We start from the raw sequence: 23,442 nt of genomic DNA, 5'->3' as shown, positions 1-23,442 counted from the left end.
AACTGGCCACTCAAGGAGGCGTCGTTATACAACCTTCCGACTAGGCAGATGCGCCTTAAAACATGTGTTCCGAGTACGTGGTGTCGTTATTTCCGCTTTAATTTATTTTAATTAATCATCAAATTGAATTTAGCGTGGTAATAATATCTTTCCATTTGTTTTAAATTTTTGGTACTTAAAAAAAATATGTTTAATTGATTTTTGTGCATCAACTTAAGCGCACGTGTCCACTTGTATTTCCTGTGTTCGTTTAACAGTGTCCAGTCCAACTGCTCCGTGTTGTTCCATTTGTAAATCGATCGCTGTTGCATTCTCGCATTTCGTTTCAAATTCAGTGAGACAAAATATATTTTTAACGAAAATATTTCGTCTTTAAGGCGCTAACCTTTTTTTTTTTTTTTTTTTTTTTAACTAAGGAAAAAAAGTAGCAACATTTAGCTGCCTCAAATTCACAACAAGCTAATGCTACTATAACAAAGCTAGCGACGACGTTGGAGTCAAGTTATTGTTATTGTACAAAATAGTAACGTGGTGTTAATATAATGGGGGGGTTTCGCTTAGTGTGCGTCAGGTTTTATACGATACAGTATACTGTATTATGCTAAAAAGTGTTATTACACAGTTAGACAGCCCTACTATATAAGCACCCCTCGCCATTCGTGAATTCACAATTCTATATAACACACTGCTATTTTTGAGTATCCATGTTTTTTTGTTTTTTTTTAAGCTGTTTTTGTGACACCCTAAAATGCCGCCCATGCGCCTGAGGAGGGTTCTGCCTCACCACGAGAAGATCAACCTCCTGGATATGCTACGAGGAGGAAAAAGTTGTGCCGATGTAGCTCGCCATTATGACCTGAACGAGAGTACTGTCCGGTACATAAGGAAGAAGGAGACTGAGATAAGAACGACCCACGTACGTCCTTTTGGACTCCTTATGGATTAATTTTTTTAGGATAATGTTATAAAATGGGACAGCACAGTGTTCTCGGAGTTGGCACTTCTACCTCACAGTTCTGAGTGTGTTAAATGTTTTAGGATGATAGTTTGGGGTATATTTAGGGTCTAAACTACTATTTTTGCTTATATATATTTGCAAACCAAGGGTTTGTTGAATTTTTGTTTCAGGGATTGTTGGAGATGATGGAACCTCACCAATGTGAAACAAGCGGGCAGAATCTCGCAGATGGTGGTCAGCCCACTTGTAACTTCACAGAGAGACGCTTACGCAGCTTCAAAAGTACAGTGAAAGTTAACATATATATTAGTAGTCACTGTGTGGGTCTTACAGTGGATGTAAAAAGTTTACACATCCTTGTTCAAAGGTTTTTGTGATACAAATTACACAAAGATAAATAAGTTCAAAAATACTTTTTCCACCATCAATGTGACCTCTAAGTGGTACAAATCAGTTGGAAAAAAATCTAAATGTTTACAAGAGGGGAAATAAAAATAAACAGATGAGAATATGTGGTTGCACAAGTGTGCGAGCCCTTTTATAATCACCCAATCCTTCCCCCCTCTCCCCAATTGGGCTCTGAGCGCTCTACCTATGCAGAGCAATACGCTGCCTTCCAGTCATATTGTGTAAGACAGTGGTCCCCAACTCCCAGTCCGCGGACCGGTACCAGTCCGTGAGGCATTTGTTACCAGGCCGCATAGAAGGAACGACTAATTTATATAATTTCCATTGTATTGCGTTTTTGCATGTCAAATGTGTATTATTTTGAAAAATGAACAGATCTAATCCGTTGCAACAGCTGCGCGTCGCAATTGACACGTCAAGAATGCACAGAATGCTGCAGCAGTTCCGTTTCCGCTCCCAGCCGACTCGCTAATGGCGGCGGCCAAGCTCAAAGAATGAATCATTTCATAACCTCATTCAGTTCATGCACGGTGGACGACTGGTTAGAGCGTCTGCCTCACAGTTCTGATGACCTGGGTTCAATCTCTGGCCCCGCCTATGTGGAGTTTGCATGCTCTCCCCGTGCCTGCGTGGGTTTCCTCCCACATCCCAAAAACATGCATGGTAGGTTAATTGAAGTCTCTAAATTGCCCCTAGGTGTGAATGTGAGTGCGAATGGTTGTTTGTTTATGTGTGCCCTGCGATTGGCCGGCAACAAGTTCAGGGTGTGCCCCGCCTCCTGCCTGAAGATAGCTGGGATAGGCTCCAGCAGGCCCGTGAGCCTTGTTAGGATAAGCAGCTTGGAAAGTGGATGGATGGATGGATTCAGTTCATTACGTTAACTGAAAAGATTTGTTCTTTTGAACAAAACGTTCACAAACAAAACAACACTAGACTACACGTAGGTCACTTGATACGTGACTAGAAATAAGTCCGCAAATTAGCAAAAATTAGTAAAAAAACAAACGTCTTCGGAGAGCTTCTTTTCAAAAGGAAAAAGGCCACCTGAGGAGCCAGAAGAAGAGCCTATGGCCACAAAGAAAAATAAAGCTTCTTTTGTCTGTTATGTGTTATGGTGAGTTGTATTTTTCATGCATTTAACATTGGTTTTTAAGCCGGTCGTGTTCATTTATTTTTGCTGTATATGTATGCCACACATTGACAGCCGGTCCATGAAAAAAAATGCCTACTCTAAACCGGTCCGTGGTGCAAAAAAGGTTGGGGACCACTGGTGTAAGTACCCGGCTACCTACCTGTAACGTTAACAAGATTGAGGTTTTTTATTCTTTATGTATTTGAAGGGCGGCACGGTGTACGACTGGTTAGAGCGTCAGCCTCACAGTTCTGAGGACCCGGGTTCAATCCCCGGCCCCGCCTGTGTGGAGTTTGCATGTTCTCCCCGTACCTGCGTGGGTTTTCTCCGGGCACTCCGGTTTCCTCCCACATCGCAAAAACATGCATTAATTGGAGACTCTAAATTGCCCGTAGGTGTGAATGTGAGTGCGGATGGTTGTTTGTTTCTATGTGCCCTGCGATTGGCTGGCAACCAGTTCAGGGTGTACCCCGCCTCCTGCCCGATGACAGCTGGAATAGGTTCCAGCACGCCCGCGACCCTAGTGAGGAGAAGCGGCTCAGAAAATGGATGGATGTATTTGAAGCAGGAAGCCCAGCCATTTCCCTCTCTGCCAGTTTTTTTTTTTTTTACACTAATAATGCAAAACACTGACTTTTTAGTTTGTTTTTTAAGCCATGCCACCGCCATGCTTCACTCTAGGTATGGTGTTCTTTTGGCGATAAGTAGTGCTGTGTTTGCACCAAACATAGCTTTCGGAATTATGGGCAAAAAGTTCAATCTTGGTTGCATCAGATCATAACACATTTTCACACGTGTTTGGAAGATTTTGATCAGCTTTTATTTGGCCCTATGCTAAGTTAGGGAAGAGTATTGGCTTATTATGTTATGACTAATGGACTAAGTTTTAACTTCCTATTTAATTAATCATCTTCTTTGCTTATCTGTTCACAGGTAGTAAGTGTACAAATGCAGACCTCCAAACGCGAGTCTCCACTGAGAGGCCAAAAAGAAAAACACAATCAAACCTGACTTACACGTCATCAGTGACATCAGATGGGGACGAAGCAGAAGTAGAAGTTGTAGTAGAAGAAGATGAAGAATACAAAGACCAAGAAGAAGAAGACAATGACAATGAAGAACCAAAGAGACGGAAAGCCCAAAAACAGAGAAAAGCGAAGGGAAAAGACAAAATATTGCTGACCAAAGGTACGTTCATGCAAGGGTTCTCGAGTTCTATAAAAGGAAACATTGGGCCTATTTTTTCACAGTTAAAAACAGTTCCCAGTTGTCTTAAAAACATTTCTGTGACGTTTTTGTCAAAATACGGCATATGTTCAAGAGTTACAGACACTTCACATCCTCTAATTTTTTCTTACTGCAATTACCTTGTTCTCATGCAAGTGAGCCACTGCTCACATATGGTAAATATGGATTAAGTTACCATGATGACTAGTGGCAGAGTTGGGGTTGGGGTCAGGTTAGAACTGAGAGGTGCAGGCACGCCTCCACAAAGACAGCAAAGATTGTAATTTCCCTCGTGGAGTCAGCACTTCACCAACAAGATGGCGAATTACACTTGATGATTAGTAAAGCAGATCCGTGCATGTGGCGCAGGCAATGGAACTGACACACCATCAAACACAGATTACCACGCATGTGCTGCTTATCAGAAGCTGACGCCGATCTCTGCAGCCAACAAGTCAATGCAGCTCTACTTACCCTTTGGCTTAGACATGATAGTATTTCAGACAGTCTGTTGCTTGAAAGTGGCTGTTTTTTTTGCCTAGTCAAGCTGCCAAGTAATTGGATGAGTGGATTTTCTCCGGGTACTCTGGCTTCCTCCCACAGTCAAAAATCTTTCACGTTAGCTTCATAGAAGACTCTAAATTTGCAATATTGTAAGTGTGAATGTGAGTGTGGATGGTTGTTTGTCTGTCATATGCACTACAATTGGCTGGCAACCAGTCCAGGCTGTATCCCGATTCTCTCGCCCAAAGTCAGCTGAGATAGCCTCACCTGCATTTCAAACGAGGACAAGCGCTGTAGGAAATGGATCAATGGTCCAACTCATTGAATTGTGCAATTCTATTAAGCCCTGTTTTGTTGAATGTCAAATTGACCCAAGAAAAAAGTATTTTAAAAAATTAGGGGAATAGGGATGGAGCCCTGCTGCGAAAAGCAATTAATTATTGTGCACCCTTCAAATGTTTATAAATGGCAATATTAATCGTTTAAATAAAAAATATATTGCAAACTATGACCCTCCCCCCAAAACACTGTATCACTTCAAACTCGTCTTGCAACGTTAACGTAAAAATCAATAGCTTATAGATTGGATTTTGGATAACATGCACTGGAAGTGCACGTGACGCGTGCAGCAAAGATTCTGTAACGTCCGCTAACAACCCGGATTAAACTTATTCCACACCCGACAAACAAAGATGTTAGTTTCTCAGTCAAGATGAATCACTTCAACATCCTTGACACCAATTAATTACTTAGCCAGGGCTTTAGCATTATCTTGTGGCATCCTCACGTGTTACAGAAAGGGCACAATAGTTTTTTCAGCATATAGCAGAGGATATGTTCCACATAAAAAAAACTGGAATGTGAATAATGAACTGGCAATAGACAGGGGTTCACTGTAAACGTAACTTTTTTTCCCTTTTAAATAATGTTCTTAATGCACTGCAAATTATACTTTTTTTTTTTAATTAGTAGGGTCACATGACCCGTGTATAGTTTTGGTAAGACACAATCACAACAGGAGTGTTAATGTTGTGGCTGGTGAGTGAGTAAATTAGCATTTTTGAAGCATCTTTTTCTTATTTGGTGTCTTTTTTAGAGTACATTGCAGAGGAGTCAGAGCACATGTATGACACCCATATTTGCCACAAGTGTCGACGCTGTTTCAAGATGCGCTCCCATCTCCAAGAGCACCTTCATGTGCATTTCCCCGACCCGGGTCTGCAGTGTCCCACCTGCGAGCGCTTCTTCACCAGCAGGAGCAAACTACGCGTGCACCAGCTCCGCGAGGCGGGCAAAAAGGCCCACCGTTGCCATTTGTGTGAATACTCTGCCGTGGAGCCGAATGCCATCCGACGCCACCTTGCCACGGTCCACGCAGACGAAATGGAAGAGGACCCAACACGCCACCGCTATCAGTGTCCCACTTGTGGTCAAGGTTTTGGCCAAAGTGGGTCGCTGAAGGCTCACATAAAGACTCACCACGTCCGAACACCCAAAATGGCGGTGGCGTGCTCCCAGGATGGTTGTCCTTTCCGGAGTCATTTGCGCAGGGCTCACATGCGACACGCCGCAGAGGAGCACGGGATCACGGCTGTGGGGTGTCGCCATCATGCCTGTGTTGCCGTGTTTCCCAGTGAGAAGCACATGGAGGTTCACTTCAAGACACACCTTGCTTACCACTGCTCGCAATGTGATTTCTCATGTTCCAACAAGGCCGCTTTCCTCCGGCATCAGCGGCAGGGTCACGCGGGCAGTGAAAAACTCTGCTGCGACTTTTGCAACTTTTTTACATTCAACCCAGTGGAATTCAAGCGGCATGTTGGACACTTGCACGCCAATGAGAAGACTCACCGCTGTTTGCAGTGTAGCTATGTGACATCACACAAGAGAGCCTTGAATCGACACATACTGACGCACAGTGGTGAGGTTTGAACTGTTTTTTTAGGGATTTGTGCCAATTAGGCAGTACATTGGTCCAGTGGTTAACATTTATGACTCACTGTCAAGGGGTGCTGGGTTCAACTTTAAACGCACATCCTCCAGTGTAGTTTGCCTCTTCTCTTGTGCTTACATGGGTTTTCTTAGAGTACTCCGGCTTCTACCCATATTCCAAAAACATGCATGGTAGGTTCATTGAAGACTCTAAATCTGGTAAATGTACAACCTTCTTCCACATTCGGCAAAACAGGTTGAATCACTTCCTCTTGGCTCAAATGAATGGCAAAGGGACCGTGACAAAGTACCCGTAGGAACTTTAAACATCTACAATGTCTTTTTTTAACACATCACCAAAGAGCCACCAAAGATGACAATATCCAATGTTTAGGCTTCGTTTGTGTTTACGTATATGATATCGACCCTAGTGAGGAGAAGCGGCTCAGAAAATGGATGGATGGATGGATATCATATTTGTATAAATACATGATAGACATGTATTTAACTTTTGTCCAAAGACACCTGCCACAAATATATATTTTTTAGCAAGCTTGGTTTCAAACATTCATGTCATCGGCTCATTGTTTTGCAAGTTATTGTGGCATACACATGAATTACGCTAACCTGTTTTCTGGGTTTGGTCACATGTTGTTCTACATAAAGCTGATTGGCCATTGAATGTGAGTTTGAATGGTTGTTTGTCTATATGTGCGATTGGCTGATGACCAGTCTAGGGTGTTCAAAGGACTTCATCAGTGGCAGAAAGTTAGAGACTGGCCAAGTCAGTCTCCAGACCTAAACCCTATAGAGGATGCATTTTACCTGATAAAGAGACTTGAAGGGTGTAACCTCACAAAACAAACACTAACTGAAAAAAGGGCTGCGCTTATGGTGTTGTGTGTTTGAAATGTAGATCCATCCATCGTTTAGGTTTTTTTTTTTTTTTAAACTGTCCTGTTCGGCTGCTAGGTCAAGCAGAATGGATGGATCTGTATCCATTTTATGCCGGAAACCGTGTTACACTGCAACTGTGGAGTTTTTTCTACTGCCACTGTAGTTCTTTGTATTATGATAGATACTTATTGAAAATTTCAGTTGAACAGAATGAGGTTTTAAAGGGGAGTGACAGAAATGAAAAAAAGAGCAGACAAGAAACAAGAACAAGGAAATACAGGATACTAGCAAAAAACAAAACAAAGCATTATATGCATACTACAATGTCACATTGGATTTGAGTTTTATACTGGACAGTGGTGCTACACCCTGTGAAGGAAGAACAGGACAATGTAGTGTGACAATTTAAAGGACAGGGAATGGAGGGGAAGAGAGTAGGAAAAGTCTAGTGGACCGGCTTTGCAACTGGAATATGGTGGGAATGGTATGTACATTCTAAACATCTGTACAAACGGAGTGCAAGTGAGGGGGACATCCCAAGAAGTGTGGGTGGTGTTGCGCAGAGGGTAAGTGTACTCCCCACAACCGCAGGGTCGCCAGTTCATATCCCCTCTGAGTGCATGTCATCGTTGTGTCCCTGGGCAAGACACTTAATGAATTAATGAATGTAGCTGGATGTTTTTTTTTGGGTGGTCGGAGGGGCCGTAGGTGCAGAATGGCAGCCACGCTTCTGTCAGACTGCCCGAGGGCAGCTGTGGTTACACAAGTAGCTTACTACTTGGGTATTATGAAAAGCACTATGTAAGTGTAATGCGTTATTATCATTATTATTATTATTATGTTTGCAAGGTCAGAGTCTTTTATCGCAATTAGGAAATGTCCCCACACCAAGCTATTGAGTCCCAAGGGTGTGTGTCTGCAGACACATGCAACTGAATTGACACCGTCTCACATGCACAACAAATGTTCCTGGAATTGCTGTGCCAGCACGATATGAGATCTAGTTTTTAAGATGAGAAGCGCCACAAGGGTCTATTGTGGGATCCTTGAGAGAGCCTTCATCACGCAGCAAAATAATGACCCAAAACACACTGTCAAAACAACAAAGGAGTTTATCAGTGACAAGCGGTAGAAGGCTTTAGATTGGCCAAGTCAATCTCCAGACTTAAACCCTATAGAGTGCATTTTACCTGCTGAAGAGGAGACTTAAATGACTAACCCCTGTGCTGGTAGTGTTGTGTGTTTGAAATGCATGTCCACATTTTCTTTTGTCTTTCAAGGTGAGAAGCCTCACAAGTGTGAGTTGTGTGACTTCCGGTGCCGAGACGAATCGTACCTCTCAAAGCATATGCGCACACACTCGGACGACAGGAACTTCATGTGTGAGGAATGTGGATATATCACTAAGTGGAAGCACTACCTAAACATCCACATGAGGAAGCACGCAGGAGACCTCAGGTACTTTGTCACTGTTGTTGTGACGGTCTTCTTTCTGTATGCTGCTAACGAATCATATGTATAGCACCTAATACAGTGGTACCTTAACTTAGATTTTTTAGTTTTTTACTTCGTGTTGCGAGCCAAAATTCAAGCTTCGGATAAGCCACTGCTCGAGTGAAGTGGTAATAAAAAAAATAAATTATCAATTCATCTTATGTAATGCCCTCACGTGGTTAAGGAGATCAAACAAACACGACTAAAAAAAACGATAACACTCACAAGGAGCTTCTATAGGCCGCTACCACAGGTCCAGAAGCTCCCACACTGACTCCAGCTACTGATATCACTAACTAGGCCACGCCCCTTAAAGGCAGCCATCAACATGAAAATACTACAATAATAATACAGTATGTACAGCAATTATACATTATAAAGCCAGTTATTTTTTTTACATTCTCTTTTATTATGTTTTATACAACAAAGTACTTTTTGCATTTATTAAAAACGTAAAAATAATTTACGGTTTTTCAGGGGCTGAAACGAATAAATGTAATTTCAATTCATTTCAATGGAGAAAACTGATATCCAATTAAACAGTTACTAGCCTGGTCACAGAAGTAATTAAACTCATAAGTCAAGGTACAACTGTGTCCTACACATTGTATAGTCTGTAGTATAATTGTTTATGTAAATGTTGCTGGATTATACGTATCTATGATGTGCAAATGCAGAGGTCCTCAATTCAGCTCATACAATGTCGTCCCGTTCCTTTTAAACTGTCAGTTATTTAAAGACAAGGAACGGTAACTGTGCAGTGAACCCCTGCCTATTTGTGGTTTGCTACAGTCCCATCCCAAAGTATTGGAACGGCAAAGTCAATTCCTTTGTTTTTGTTGTATACTGAAGACATTTCGTTTTCAGATCAAAAGATGAATATGAGACAAACGTTCAGAATTCCAGCTTTCATTTCATGGTATTTACATGTAGATGTGTTAAACCAGGGGTGTCAAACTCTTTTTTTTGTCTCGGGCCGCATTGTAGTTATGATTTCCCTCAGAGGGCCGTTAGAACAGTGAAACCATATCAATGTTTAATCATCACCAAAACATATTATTATCATTACACAACAAAGTGAGGGATAACTAGTTTTGAACTCAGAAGACAAGGACAATAGTTTGTTCAAGTATTGTTTAAGTTACTGTAGAAGAAGGTAACAGAAAAATGCAATATCTCAACATTACTGTTTATTATTATGAAAATTTGGAATTTGGGTACAGATTTTAGCAAAAATCACAGAAGTTGACGAGCATGATCTGCTTTAAAATGATGTGGCGGGCGGCATCTGGCCCCCGGGCCTTGAGTTTGACACCTATGTGTTAAACAACTCAGGACAGAGCACCTTTTGTTTGAAGCCACCCACTTTTCAAGTGAGCAAAAGTATTGGAAAAGACATTATTAAATAAACTTAAAGTGAATAACATTTATAATTTGGTGGCATAACCCTTATTTGCAATAACTGCATCAAGCCTGCGACTCATTGACTTCACCAGACTGTTGGATTCTTCATTTGAAATGCTTTTCCAGGCCTTTACTGCAGTCTCTTTCAGTTATTGTTTGTTTCTGGGAGTTTCTCCTGTCAGTCGCCTCTTCAGGAGGTGAAATCCATCCATCCATCCATTTTCTTCCACTTATCTGAGGTCGGGTCGCGGGGGCAGTAGCTTTAGCAGGGATTTCCAGACTTCCCTCTTCCCTGCCACTTCATCCAGCTCTTCCGGGGGAAATCCCGAGGCGTTTCCGGGCCAGCCAGGAGACATAGTCTCTCCAGCGTGTCCTGGGTCGTCCCCGGTGTCTCCTCCAGGTGGGACATGCCCGGAACACCAAACCAGGGAGGCGTCCAGGAGGAGGTAAAATGCATGCTCTGTTTGGTTAAGGTCCGGTGCTTGATTTGGCCAGTCTAAGACCTTCCACTTTTTCCCCCTGATGAAGGCCTTTGTTGTGTTGGCAGTGTATTTTGGGTCATTGTATTGTTGAATGATGAAGCCTCTCCCGATTAGTTTGGATGCATTTTTCTGTATACTGCCAAACAAAATAGTTTTGTAGACTTAAGAATTCATTCTGCTGCTACCATCATGAGTTACATAATCAATAAAGACGAGTGAGCCTGTTCCAGAAGCAGTCATGCAAGCCCAAGCCATGACATTACCTCCACCATGCTTCAAAGATGAGCTTGTGTGTTTTGGATCATAAGCAGATCCGTTCTTTCTCCATACTTTGGCGTTTCCATCACTTTGGTAGTGGTTAATCTTGGTCCTATCAGTCCATAAAACGTTGTTCGAAAACCTTTGTGGCTCATCTTCTTTGCAAAATCCAATTTGGCCATCTTTTTGCTGATGAGTGGTTTGCATCTTGTGGTATGGCCTCTATATTGCTTCTCTCGAAGTCTTCTTCTGATACCTTCACCCCTGCACTGTGGAGATTGGCAAACCATTTTAGTAGTCGTAATGGCGGCACACGCAGCGGCTTCTCTCTGTCCCGACCGAATGGTGTTTTCGTTTCTTTCGTCTTATATGTCAGTGTTTTTAGCCCGTCTTCATCAAGTCTACATGTCCTAAGGCGCAGATACAGTTTTACGGAGTTAAAGTCTACTCTCACTGAGGAGCTACAGAACTGCTGTCTGCTACGGGTGGCTACAACTCCGACCCCCACTCCTGCATCGCGCCCACAGTGGAGGCGCCACGAACGGCGAAGGAGGAAGCATAAGTGGGGACTACTCCGCTCTACCCGTAAGAAAGAAGCCTACAAGGCCCTTCCCCTCCAACCACCTCGGTGCTTAAGACCACCTCACTGTAATGCTAATACCATCTTACAGACTACTGGTACGAGTGTGGCCAGAAGGTTTGCTAGAAGCGCTTCAAGACTGTTTTTCCACCACAAACTGGACCATGTTCAAACAGGCTGCCACCTACAACTCCATCACTGACCTTCAGGAGTACACAGAGACCGTTACCGCCTACATTAGCAAGTGCATGGATGATGTCACCAGCATGGACATTAGCAAGTGCATGGATGATGTCACCAGCACCAAGTCCATCACTGTTCGTGTTAACCAGAAGCCACGGCTGACGGTGGAGGTCTACAGGTCCGCAACGCTGCTTTTAGATCTGGCAATGAGGAGGGCTGAGGACAGCTAGGGCCAATCTGTCCCGTGGCATCAGGGAGGCCAAGAGGTAGTACTCCAGGAGAATCGCCCACCACTTCAGTAACAGCAGTGACACCAGGAGTCTGTGGCGAGGTATTCAGACCATTACGGACTACAAATCCTCACCACAAACCTGTGACAGCTCCACCTCCCTGCTAAATGAGCTAAACAACCTCTTTGCTCACTTTGAGGCACACCTACACACAAGTCTCCACCCCTTCCTGGTGACCAGGTGCTGACACTGACCCGGGACAGCGTGAGAAGATCCCTCAGCAGGATCAACGCGCATAAAGCCCCGGGCCCAGATAACATATCTGGTCGTGTTCTGAGGGCCTGTCCAGCTGAACTCACAGATGTCTTCACGGACATCTTCAACACCTCCTTGAGTCAGGCTGTTGTCCCTACGTGCTTCAAAGCCACCACCATCATCCCGGTCGTCTCCCTGCTGCTTCAATGACTACCGTCTGGTAGCCCTCACTCCCATCCTGATGAAGTGCTTCGAGTGGCTAGTCATGCACCACATCAAATACCCCTTCCAGTTTGCATATTGGTCCAACCTGTCAACCGGTGATGCTATCTCCACCGCCCTCGACTATGCCTTGACACGCCTGGATTCGAAGGACTCATATGTCAGCATGCTGTTCATAGACTTCAGCTCAGCATTCAATGCCATTGTCTCCCAACAACTGATACACAAACTGGACCAGCTGGGGCTCAACACTTCGATGTGTAACTGGCTGCTGGACTTTCTGACAGGGCGACCGCAGGCAGTATGGGTCAGCAATAACACATCCAGCACCATCACCCTGAACAGGGTGGCTCCTCAATGATGTGTGTTGAGCCACCTCCTCTTCACCCTGCTGACCTATTATTGCACACCAATACACAGCTTCAACCTCTTCATCAAGATTGCAGACGATACAACTGCGGTGGGTCTCATCAGCAATGGAAACGAGACAGACTACAGGAGTGAGGCGAGCCGCCTGGCCGTGTGGTGCACGGACAACAATCTCTCCCTGAACATGGAGAAAACCAAGGAGATTGTTGTGGACTTCAGGAGAGTGCACTCCCAGCATGCTGCCCTGAACATCAACGGTGTTGCGGTGGAGAGCGTGCTCAGCACCGAGTTCCTGGGAGTGCACGTTACTGAGGACCTCTCTGGACCACCAACATCTCATCACTGGCCAAGAAAGCTCACCAGGATTGCTACTTCCTACGCAAGCTGAGAAGAGCCAGAGCCCGACCCCCATCATGTGCTCGTTCTAAAGAGGTACCATAGACAGCATCCTTACCAGCTGCATCACTGTGTGGTACGGAACCTGCACCGCATCCTGCAGCAAGACTCTCCATCGCATAGTGAGGGCAGCTGAGAAGATCATTGGAACCTCTGTTCCCTCCCTGCAGGACATTTACAGCACCTGCCTCACCCTCAAAGCCCTCCTCATAGCGGGGGATGTCGCCATCCATCTCACAACCTCTTCAGTCTGCTGCCATCAGGGAGGAAACTGCGGATTCTCCGGGCCAGGACCAGCCGACTTAAAGACAGGCTGTCAGAAAGCTGAACTTTCTGCCTGCTCTGCCCCATCTACTTCTCTTTTCCTCTGCCCACCTGAACTCTGAACACCCACGCACCTGCGCATCCACACACACACCCCTCCCCACACTGCCTTCTAATTTTTAAATGTCTTTGCTTTGGTACTCAGACTTTGACTATATTGCACATCTCCTAATCTTTATTTTTGCACATCTAATTTATACTTTTTATAATGTATATACCATAGTTTTGTTTAGCTTCTTTACGCTGATGTTTATTATTTATACCGTCTTTTGCAGCACCGTGGGCCGTTGAGTACCATATTTTCAATCCTCTGTATGTGCTACGCATATTTTAGAATTGACAATAAAGGTACCCTGTACCTTTGTCTGGCACTTTAAAGAAAAATGCATCCAAACTAATCGGGAGAAGCTTTATCATGGAACAAGACGACCCAAAACACACTGCCAACACAACAAAGGACTTCATCAGGGGGGAAAAGCGGAAGGTCTTTGACAGACCAAGTCAATCACCGGATCGTAACACAATAGAGCATGCATTTTACCCCCTGAAGAGGAGACTGAAGGGAGAAACCCCCAGAAACGAACAAGAACTGAAAGAGGTTGCAGTAAAGGCCTGGAAAAGCATTTCAAATGAAGAATGCAACAGTCTGGTGAAGTCAATGGGTCGGAGGTTTGATGCAGTTATTGCAAGGGTTATGCTACCAAATATTAAATGTTATTCACTTTAAGTTAATTTAATCATGTCTGTTCTAATAATTTTGCTCATTTGAAAAGTAGGTGGGTTTAAACAAAAGGCTCTCTGTCCTGAGTTGTTTAACACATTTAGATGTAAATACCATGAAATTAAAGCTGGAATTCTGAACTTTTGTCTCGTATTCATCTTTTGATCTGAAGCCCAAATGTCTTCATTATACAACTAAAACAAAGGAATTGACTTTACAGTTCCAATACATTTGGAGGGGACTGTATTCCCATATTTGCGTTTTTCCTGTGAAACCTGTCCACAGCTTTTTGCTAAAAATCTCACCTATTTGCGAATTTCTGTGCTCTTTTTGTAACACCCTAAGATGCCACAAGATAGTAACAAAGTCCTGAATAATAGAAAGGTAGTACTTGGTGTCAAAGAAATATTTTTGAAGTGATGCATCTCAACTGAGAGACCGAAGAAAATTGTATGTTAGGGAGGAGTTCAGCCGAGTTACAGAGAGTCTTCCCTTGCCTGTACACACACACATTTCTGGGGCTTTGTCACAAATTCAAATCATCTGTACGCGGTTATGTATTAAGGGTTAAGGAGTAATGTTGTAGTATGAGTGAAATGATATTAAAACTATTTTGGGGTCATCACAGTTTATGATCTATTTACGGTTTAAACTATTAGTGCATGCAATAATGGACATTTTTAGGCAGTGTTTTTTTTTTTTCCATTTGTGGCTGGGCTCGGTCTCTATCCCCGCGTTTAGCGGGGTTTTGCTATACTTATCATTAATAGGATGCACCAACCATGTTTTGTGGTTCAGTAGGTCAGGGAGGTCCTCCACTAATGACTGGGGTTGGTTGATTAAGTGTTGTGAGACAGTGGTCATTGAATATCCCGTGAATACAAGGTCCAGCAACATAAAGATGCTTTACACCGGAAAAGGGGTGTCAAACACATTTTTGTCACGGGCTACATTGTAGTTATGGTTTCCCTCAGAGGGCCGTTATGACTGTGAAACCATAAAAATGTTTAATAGGCTTATCATATGAACTAGTTTTAGAATCAGAAGTAAAGGATAATAGATGATTAAACTATTGTTCAAGTTACTGTAAAATGCTTGCAATATTGCAACATTATCATTTATGACATGACAATTTGAAATTTTGTTATTGATTTGAACAAGAATCATGGAAGTTGACACGTTTTGCTTTCGCAGGCCACATGAAATGATATGTCGGGCCGGATCTGGCGCCCCTACCTAAAGTTTGATACCTGTGTATTACAATATTTACACTAATGCACTCAGAGAGCACAAACCTCCACCGAGACGTAATAAATAATCTTGCATCTCAGTAGGTAAAAGGAGTTAATTATGCATAAAGAGCAATAAGTTATTTTTGATGTAAGACGATCCTTACAATTACTGTAGAGGGAGGTCCTTGATTTATTTATGACGATTGATGAGTCCTGTTCCCACGGCTGGCGACGTAACCCAAATTTGTTCATCAATTGCAATGCGCTGCAGTCCCTCACTAATCTACATTAGAGCAGTACTAAGTCATAATTCAAGTAGATATTTCAATGAAAAACACTTCAAGGTCGTAATTATAAAAAAATCAAATCTAAAACAGCAAAAAAAGGACGGCGCTGAGTGTCTTCTCTTGTGTATGATGATGTATTCTTAGACTTAGTCTGTTTGTAACCTCGAAACATATGCCGCTACCACTATAAACCAAGGACCACCTGTACACATATGAAACACAATCTCATTCAAAAGTATTGGAACAGTGAAGTCAATTCCTTTGTTTTTGCATCATTGTATGTCATGGCTGCATTAGTAAAGTGTTTTTTACGCTTTATCTTAAAGCCCTAAGACGTCGCCCAAACTTTCTGCACCTTTGGTGTTTTTTGGCCCGAAGCTCAAACGCAAGAGGAAGGTTATGCCCCTCTACGAGAAAGTCAAGATCCTCAATATGCTCCGCGATGGGAAGACGTTTTCCGCAGTTGCACGTTGTTACGGATTGAATGAGTCGACGATTCGCTCCATCAAGAAGGAGGAAGCCAACATCCGATGTACATTGGCCATCAATGGTGCGCACACCTCGAAGAGGGTGGTAAATACACGTAATAAGTACATAGTAAGGATGGAGTCGGCATTGGTTCTGTGGATAACCAAATGCAGGGAGAAGAACATTCCTTTGAATACCAACGCCATGATGGAGAAGGCTAGAGAACTTTACCAGGAATTGGCTGCAGTAAATGCCGAACGTGACAAAGAAGACGACAACAATCCTCAACCAGGACCATCTTCCTCATCGGAGGAACCCGTTGAATTTCTTGCAAGCAAGGGCTGGTTTGATCGGTTCCGGAAGAGATACCAGCTGAAGAGTGTGTCACCACATTGGGAATCTGCATCAGCAGATGTGGAAGCGGCCAGGAAGTACCCAGAGACCTTCAAGTCACTCATCAAAGAGAAGGGGTACAAGCCTGAGCAAGTTTTTAATATGGATGAGACTGGCTTGTTCTGGAAGAAGATGCCAACAAGGACATCTATCATGAAGGAGGAAACCCAAGCCCCTGGATTCAAAGGGCATAACGATCGTGTAGTGCTGATTATGTGTGCCAATGCTGCTGGTTTCCTCATGAAACCAGCATTAATCTACAAATCGGCAAACCCTCGGTCCCTGAAGAGCAAGGACAAAAACCTGCTGCCTGTCTTCTGGATGCATAATTCGAAGGTAACTATAACAAAGCCCCTTATAGGCGAGTGGTTCCATGACAGTTTCATCCCTCAGGCGACGCTGTACCTATCAGAAAAGGGATTGGACTTTAACATTTGCCTGACGATGGATAATGCCAGCGGCCACCCTCTGGATTTGTCCTACGAGGGAGTACATATTGAGATCTTGCCAGGTAATATTCAGCCTTTGGATCAAGGCATCATTCGGACATTCAAAGCTCTTTACACTCGGAATGCCATGCAGCACCTCGTCGACGCAAGGGATAGTGTCGAGAATATTTCCGTTGGAGAGCTGTGGAAGAAGTTCGACATTGCAACGGCTCTCCAGGTCATTCAAAAATGTCTACAGGAGATAAAGCCAGAAACCTTGAATGGATGTTGGAAAAAGCTGTGGCCAGAATGTGTCCAAGAGTGCAAAGGCTTCTCTCCTCCTGAAGAAATTCAGCGTTTGGCGATGGATAAGGCAGTCAAGCTGGCAAACCTTTTAGGAGGGGAAGGTTTCGGCAACATAATGCCCAATGACTTGAATGACCTCCTCGAGAGCCACTCTGATCCAATGGCTGACGATGATTTGGCTGAGTTCACAAAACCAGCCAGTGTGGAGGCAGAACAAGAAGCTGATCCATCGCAGGAGGATGACGAAGACGAAGGTTTGTCACTTGAAAGGCTGTCAGCGATGGCAAAAACGGCAAAGGACCTCCAGAGGATGGTGGACGCGTGGGATCCTTATATGGTTCGGGCATTGCAATTCAAGAACGCTATTGATGGTGCAATGCAAACGTACAAGACCCTGCTTACCACTATGAAGAAACAGCGCCAGCAGTTGCCCGTGACTCCATTACCTATCACGCCAGACAAGCCAACGTCAGCCTGTTCAGAGGAACCGCCTGAGTATAAGGAACTTCTTGCGCTACTCCCTCCTGAAGCGCCTGGAGACGAGGCGCCTTATGAAGAGCTGTAAATGCTCTTTTCTGTGCAGTACACTACAAATCATCGTCATCATCTGCATTGTACTGCACAGCCAATAAATCATCATACTCTTCACTCTCATTTACTTACTGGTAAGTAACTGGTAAGACTTGTGTTGCATTACATATACATGGTCATGTTTGCATATGTATATTTATATCTATATATACCGTATACATAGACATACAGTTACACAATTATTTTCATGGATTTTGCTCAGAACTAACTAGGCTACACAGTGTCGCTGCAAATGTCTTTTTTTTTTTTAAACACAAATTTCACCCCTACGTATATACAGTACAAATCTAATCTTTATGAGTTTAAAGAGTGTGGGAAGGAAACTATAGAAAAAATGCATTTGTTGGGGTGGTGTCGTTTGTTCGGCGACTTTCTCTTTTTGGGTTCTTGATGTATTTTCATCTGGATTGCATAGACACTTTAGACACCTATTTTTGTTTGAGGTTGAACCTACAAATGAAACCAAAAGTCTAAACAAACATTTTGTCAGTCAATTTAGAGTAAAGATGCAATTAAATCAAGATCCTTCGTTATGCAAAAAGATAAAGACCTGAAACACACTGCCAAAACAACAGAGGAGTCAAGTCAGTCTCCATAGATAAACCTTAGAGAGGCTGCAGTTAAACAACTAAAGAGGAGATTGAAAGAAGTAAATATCTGTGGTAAAAGTCTGGGAAAGTGTCACAAAAGAAAAATAGTATGGTGATGTCAAAGGGTAACAGGCTCGATGCAGTTATTGTAAGTGAAGGATTTACAACTAAACACTCAGTGTTTTTCACTTTAATGTATTTAAGTCTATAAATTACATTGTATCCTAAGTTGTATCCAATCCAGATGTAAATACCTTGAAATAAAAGTTAAACTGTTGAGCCCTTGTCTCATATTCATCTTGTTTGTTTTCAGTCTACAGCAAAAATAAAGGAATTGGCCTTACTCTTCCAATACTTTCAGAGGGGAGTGTATACTGTATAAAGTCCGGGTTGATATACCAAAAACCAAGAAGGCGGAAAGTTGCCCAAAAATGAACAAACAACAAACTCACGGCCATAACCTCATTCCGTCGAGGTAATAAAGTCCATCTGCTCTCCTTCATGCCTCTAATAAACCGTACTGAGCAGAATCGCAGGGTTCAGAGAAAATGTGCATCGCCTAAAGTACCTTCCTCTTCTTCTAGGTATGAGTGTGATAAGTGCCCATATCGCTGTCACCGCTTGGACCAGCTCAACAGCCACAAATTACGACATCAGGCCAAATCGCTCATGTGCGAGATCTGTGCATACACCTGCAAGCGTAAATGTGAGCTTCGCAATCACATGTTGGCCAAGCATTTGGTAGAGGGCAAGCAAGCATCTGTACATAAGTGCAAATACTGTGCATACACGACGCGTTTCCGGCAAGCCCTTCAAAATCACGAGAACTGTAAACACACCAGACTGAAACAGTACCGCTGTGCTCTCTGTCCCTATTCCTCGTTCAGTAGCATCAGCCTCTTCCTGCACAAGAGGAAAGCTCACGGTTACGTGCCTGGTGACAAAGCCTGGCTGGAGAATTATGCTGCCAAAGAGAGGGAGAGGAACTCTAATAGCATGCTACAGGACTCACTGATAGGTCATGAGAATTCTGGGGTGTCCACCGAAGAACCCATTCCAACGGAACAGTCCGGGAATCCAGGCGCTCCAGCAGATCAGAGTGCCGCAGAAGCTGCTGAAGTTTGTTCAGAGGTTTTTCCATCCCTTAATGCTGATGCTGTCCTGAGTAAGGAGCGGACCAGTGAAGGAATATTACGTAGTCCTCCACCTGGGACCAGTCTAGAATACTGCACCCTTGTTTTAACAACATTGACCCCTGACTGTGAAAATGTTTTTTTGCCAAAGGAGGACGCAACCTCTCATATTATGTCCACTACCTCAGATTCGGAAAAACAAAAAGAAGTCATCTCTTTGTCTATAAACTCAGCTGAAGAAGATGAGATAACCACTGTTCATGACGAGGCTGAAAAAAGTTCTGATGAGTCTGAGAATGAAACTCCAGAATCTCCACCCGAGAAAAATCAGGTCTTGGAACACGATTGCCCTTTGAATCCTACGAGAACACAAGCTGAAGCTCTGGTTTTGGACGGCAGGGTCTGGATGCTTGCGGTGCCAACTAAAGACCAGTGCTCTTATGTCACCAAGAAGGAGAAGACTCTTCAGCGCCGCCGTCGGTCTTTGTGTCGTAGTAGACCGCAGCATCATGAGTGTCAGGCCTGTAATTCCCAGTTGAAACGGAGACGGGGCCTTGATGGCCAACTTGCCAAGAAGTGCCCACAAACATTTATTAGCAAGGCAGCCGAACAGATAGAAGACAACTCTACTGTGAGTCAGGAAACTTCTGAGAAACTCAGAGGAGCAAATGTTCTCTCACAACAAAAGGGAATTTCAGCAGAAGTAGATTATCATGATGCCTCTGTTCATAGTGCCTCGATATCCAGTGAGCCAAATCGTAATCAAAGTCAACATGGAGACGTTTCGGGGAACAGAAATGTAGCACATACCGGGAAATTCATGTGCAACTTTTGCAGTTTTTCATCAGTCAAGTTCGCAACCGTTAATCGACACATTTCCGGTTGTCAAAAACGCAAAGAAGGCAATCAAGTCATCAGTATGCCAGTCGAAGAAAAGCAGCCTATTGAGGAGAGGCCTGGGAAAGGTTCTTCCAGTGTGTCTGAGGGTGGAATGAGAAATGCTTTAGCTCTCCAGGAAAAGCCCAATGTGGTCCAGAGCTCTATGTGTGCTGTTAAGCCAAAGCATTTACCCCGCAACTCTACCGTTGAGCAAGAGGGATGCAAAACACAAAACCAAATGGGTGCTTCGTCCCCTCACACATGTCGTTATTGTCCTTTCATCACCACCAGGCGCTACCGTTTGGTAGAGCATCAGACCCTTCACACAGGAACCGGACGCCACATCTGCGACGTCTGTGACAAGACCTACGGATCGGTAACGAAGCTGCGCCAGCACAAGGTGCGTGTTCATGACAGACGACCCGCTTGGCCATGCTCATTTTGCGACTACAGCGGCTACAGGGCGGACGATGTAAGGCGACACGCTCGCAGGTGTCACATGGGGGACTCACATCATGACTGCACTGATTGCGAGGCTCGCTTCAGTTCAGAAGCGGCTCTGAGAAACCACCGCAAACGAGCGCACCGGCAGCCCGCGCATTCTGCCTGCGAGCGCTGCGATTTCACTTGCAGCAGCGAGGCCACGCTGAGGAACCACCAACGGAGTGAGCACCAGGAGTCATTCGAGACCAAAGAAATCTTTAAGGCTTATCAGAGAATCCACCTCGCTCACCAGTGTCAGCTCTGCTCTTTCGCCGGCAAAACCAGACAGCTCCTCGCACAGCACCTTCTTGATGAGCACGAGGAGTCCACCCTGAACAAACCACTCCGGTGCGGGAGCTGTGCATTTGCTTGCCGGCATCCACTGGTGTTGGAACAGCACCTGCGCTCGCATGGAGGCAAGCGCGTGTACAAGTGCGCAGAATGCAAGTACTCGACAGGCAACAAGCAGAAGATCACCTGGCATGTTCGCATACACACGGGGGAGAAGCCGCACAGGTGTGAGCATTGTAGCTACGCATGCGTCGATCCCTCAAGGCTGAAGGTAAGATCAAAGTGAATCAATTAAAATGACTTCAACAAAAAAGCCAATTTGTAAAACCCTCCTGTCATGAGCAATCTAGAAAAATATATTTTATTTGAATGTAAAACCTTTTACAAGCTTTATGCAAAGGTTCTCAGCTATTTCTCTGCATGTTGTGCCTTCTTGAAGCTTCATATGAGGGTTCACCGAGAAGAGAAAAAGTACCTTTGTCCTGAGTGTGGCTACAAATGCAAGTGGGCCACTCAGCTGAAGTACCACATGACCAAGCATACAGGTGAGACCCAGAGGTGGCAAAAGTACTCACGTTCAGTAGAAATACATCTACCTGTCTAAAAAGATTCTAAGTTAGGAAGTACCTATTCAGTGTTAGTAAAGTAAAAGTAAAAAAGTACAAACTGAAATGCACTTAACCAAAATGTAAAAATGTCTGACATTCAACCTATATTTAATTGAGTACACTACAAAGACAAGATATTTAATGTTCAAACTGATAAACTTGATTGTTTTTAGCAAATAATCATTAACTTATGTATGTATGTATATGAGATGTGACGGTTTGTAGGTGTGTGTGAGTTAACCAATATTATCCAACTTCCATATACCGTTTGGCTGTAGGAGAGAAGCCGTACCCCTGCGACCAGTGTGACTACCGCACCAACCGAGCGGATGCCCTCCGCGTCCACCGGGCCACGCGTCACTGTGACGTGCGCGCCTACATTTGCGAGAAATGCGGCAAAGCCTTCAAGACCAGCTTCATCCTGAAGACCCACCAGCGCCAGCACGGCGACGAGCGGCCATACGCTTGCGGCGTATGCCACAAGGCTTTCCGCTGGCCCGCCGGCCTCAGGCATCACTTCTTGACACACACCGAGCAGCTGCCATATCGCTGTTGTCGCTGTTCGTATCGAGCCAAGCAGAAGTTTCAGGCGGTGAAACATTTGCAGAGACACCACCCAGGGACGCCGGTGGAGCAGGGGGTGGTGAGGGACTCGGACACTGGCGGCCTCACCCTGAAGGAGGCTATGCAAGGAATGCTGAACGATAGAGTAACAGAGGAGAAGCGAGAACAACAAACACCGAGGAGCGGACAAACTGTGAGTTGAACTCAAGTGTTCCAGTGATCAAGTCTTACTCATGTCAATAATGGATCACGTCTTTGTATTCCAGTTAAAAAAATTAGCCACTCTGTCTCCAGAGTCGCTTTAACCCTCCTGACATGTGATTAAAATTACCCCGTGTTAATATTTGTAAAAATGCGAAAACAAATATCCTGCAGGTCTTTTTTTCTTTGACTTTTTTTTATGACATACAGTAATCCAGCTATTCACGGGGTATAGGGACCGAGCCCGACCGTGAAAAACCGCAAGTAAGTGATGCTGCCCATAAAATTGTTTATAATTGGCTGTAGTAATAGTTTTAACTGTAAATATAAATGTACCACAAAGTATGATCCCAAAACAATTTAATATAATTACCAACGCATCTTACAACATAACCTTTGAAAATAAATGGCTGACAGATGATTGGATTTTGTTTTTATTAAAAAAAACAAAAAAACCTGTACATCACGAAGACTCTGCAACTTCCACTAACAACCCAGGCTCAACTTGATGAACGTACAAAGTGGTACAAGCTCAGTTGAGATGTATCACTTTAACATACTTCGTAGGACCAGTTACTATACAGTACCGACAAGGCTTTGGCACCATCTGTCACCATCTGTCATTTTAGAGCATTTCAGAAAGTTTTTCATTGAACTGCTGGGAACAGGTTCAACAGAATGAATGCGAATATGTGAATTGAGAAGTGTGAACCACAAATATGTGGAGATTTACTGTAATTTTTGAAATATTTTTGAATGTACATGCTATTCTGAATATAATGACAAATGGGCAGAAATTTAGCAGGTCACATTGTCCCATGAATATTTTTGGAGGGTTAATCAACAGCTTCATACTGAATATAGTATATTTGCTTAGTATAAGGATGACATAATTGGATTAACCTTCCTGTTACTGTTTTTTTTGGGTATACCAAAAATAGTCATGGTTCAATGTGACCCGCTGAATTTCTGCCCCCCTTTAGGACAGCCCTTGGATTACTATATTTAATAC

General features: G+C 43.8%; 2 protein-coding genes across 3 annotated transcripts; both read left to right on the top strand.

Annotated features, from left to right (window-relative positions):
* Nucleotides 1–252: 252 nt before the first annotated feature.
* znf142 (zinc finger protein 142) lies at nt 253–23,378 on the top strand. Of its 2 annotated transcripts, XM_061792261.1 has the most exons (8): nt 253–916; nt 1,129–1,240; nt 3,432–3,686; nt 5,326–6,155; nt 8,344–8,516; nt 18,856–21,328; nt 21,497–21,602; nt 21,944–23,378. In XM_061792261.1, exons 1-8 carry the CDS (start codon nt 749–751, stop codon nt 22,429–22,431), a joined length of 4,605 nt encoding a protein of 1,534 aa, XP_061648245.1. In that variant the 5' UTR covers nt 253–748; the 3' UTR covers nt 22,432–23,378. The 2 variants fall into 2 exon arrangements, with proteins under 2 accessions (XP_061648245.1, XP_061648246.1); XM_061792262.1 differs by lacking the exon at nt 5,326–6,155 and having other exon boundaries at nt 8,339–8,516.
* On the top strand, nt 8,526–18,777 carry LOC133486713 (tigger transposable element-derived protein 1-like). Its single transcript, XM_061792284.1, has 2 exons — nt 8,526–11,281; nt 11,368–18,777. Exon 2 carries the CDS (start codon nt 15,895–15,897, stop codon nt 17,653–17,655), a length of 1,761 nt encoding a protein of 586 aa, XP_061648268.1. The 5' UTR covers nt 8,526–11,281; nt 11,368–15,894; the 3' UTR covers nt 17,656–18,777.
* Nucleotides 23,379–23,442: the final 64 nt, after the last annotated feature.

This window comes from Phyllopteryx taeniolatus, chromosome 12 (assembly GCF_024500385.1).
Source record: "Phyllopteryx taeniolatus isolate TA_2022b chromosome 12, UOR_Ptae_1.2, whole genome shotgun sequence".
NCBI classification, from domain to species: domain Eukaryota; kingdom Metazoa; phylum Chordata; class Actinopteri; order Syngnathiformes; family Syngnathidae; genus Phyllopteryx; species Phyllopteryx taeniolatus.
The sequence above is the reverse complement of the archived record's forward strand: the minus strand, read 5'-3'. Positions and strand labels throughout refer to the sequence as shown.

What these genes read in the sequence shown, in the direction of transcription:
- LOC133486713 (XM_061792284.1), top strand. Translation starts at nt 15,895, where the DNA reads ATGCCCCTCTACGAGAAAGTCAAGATCCTCAATATGCTCCGCGATGGG.
- znf142 (XM_061792261.1), top strand. Translation starts at nt 749, where the DNA reads ATGCCGCCCATGCGCCTGAGGAGGGTTCTGCCTCACCACGAGAAGATC. An exon ending in CTGAGATAAGAACGACCCAC is followed by an intron (nt 917 to 1,128) that starts GTACGTCCTTTT and finishes TTTTTGTTTCAG; the next exon opens with GGATTGTTGGAGATGATGGA. An exon ending in TACTGACGCACAGTGGTGAG is followed by an intron (nt 6,156 to 8,343) that starts GTTTGAACTGTT and finishes TTTCAAGGTGAG; the next exon opens with AAGCCTCACAAGTGTGAGTT.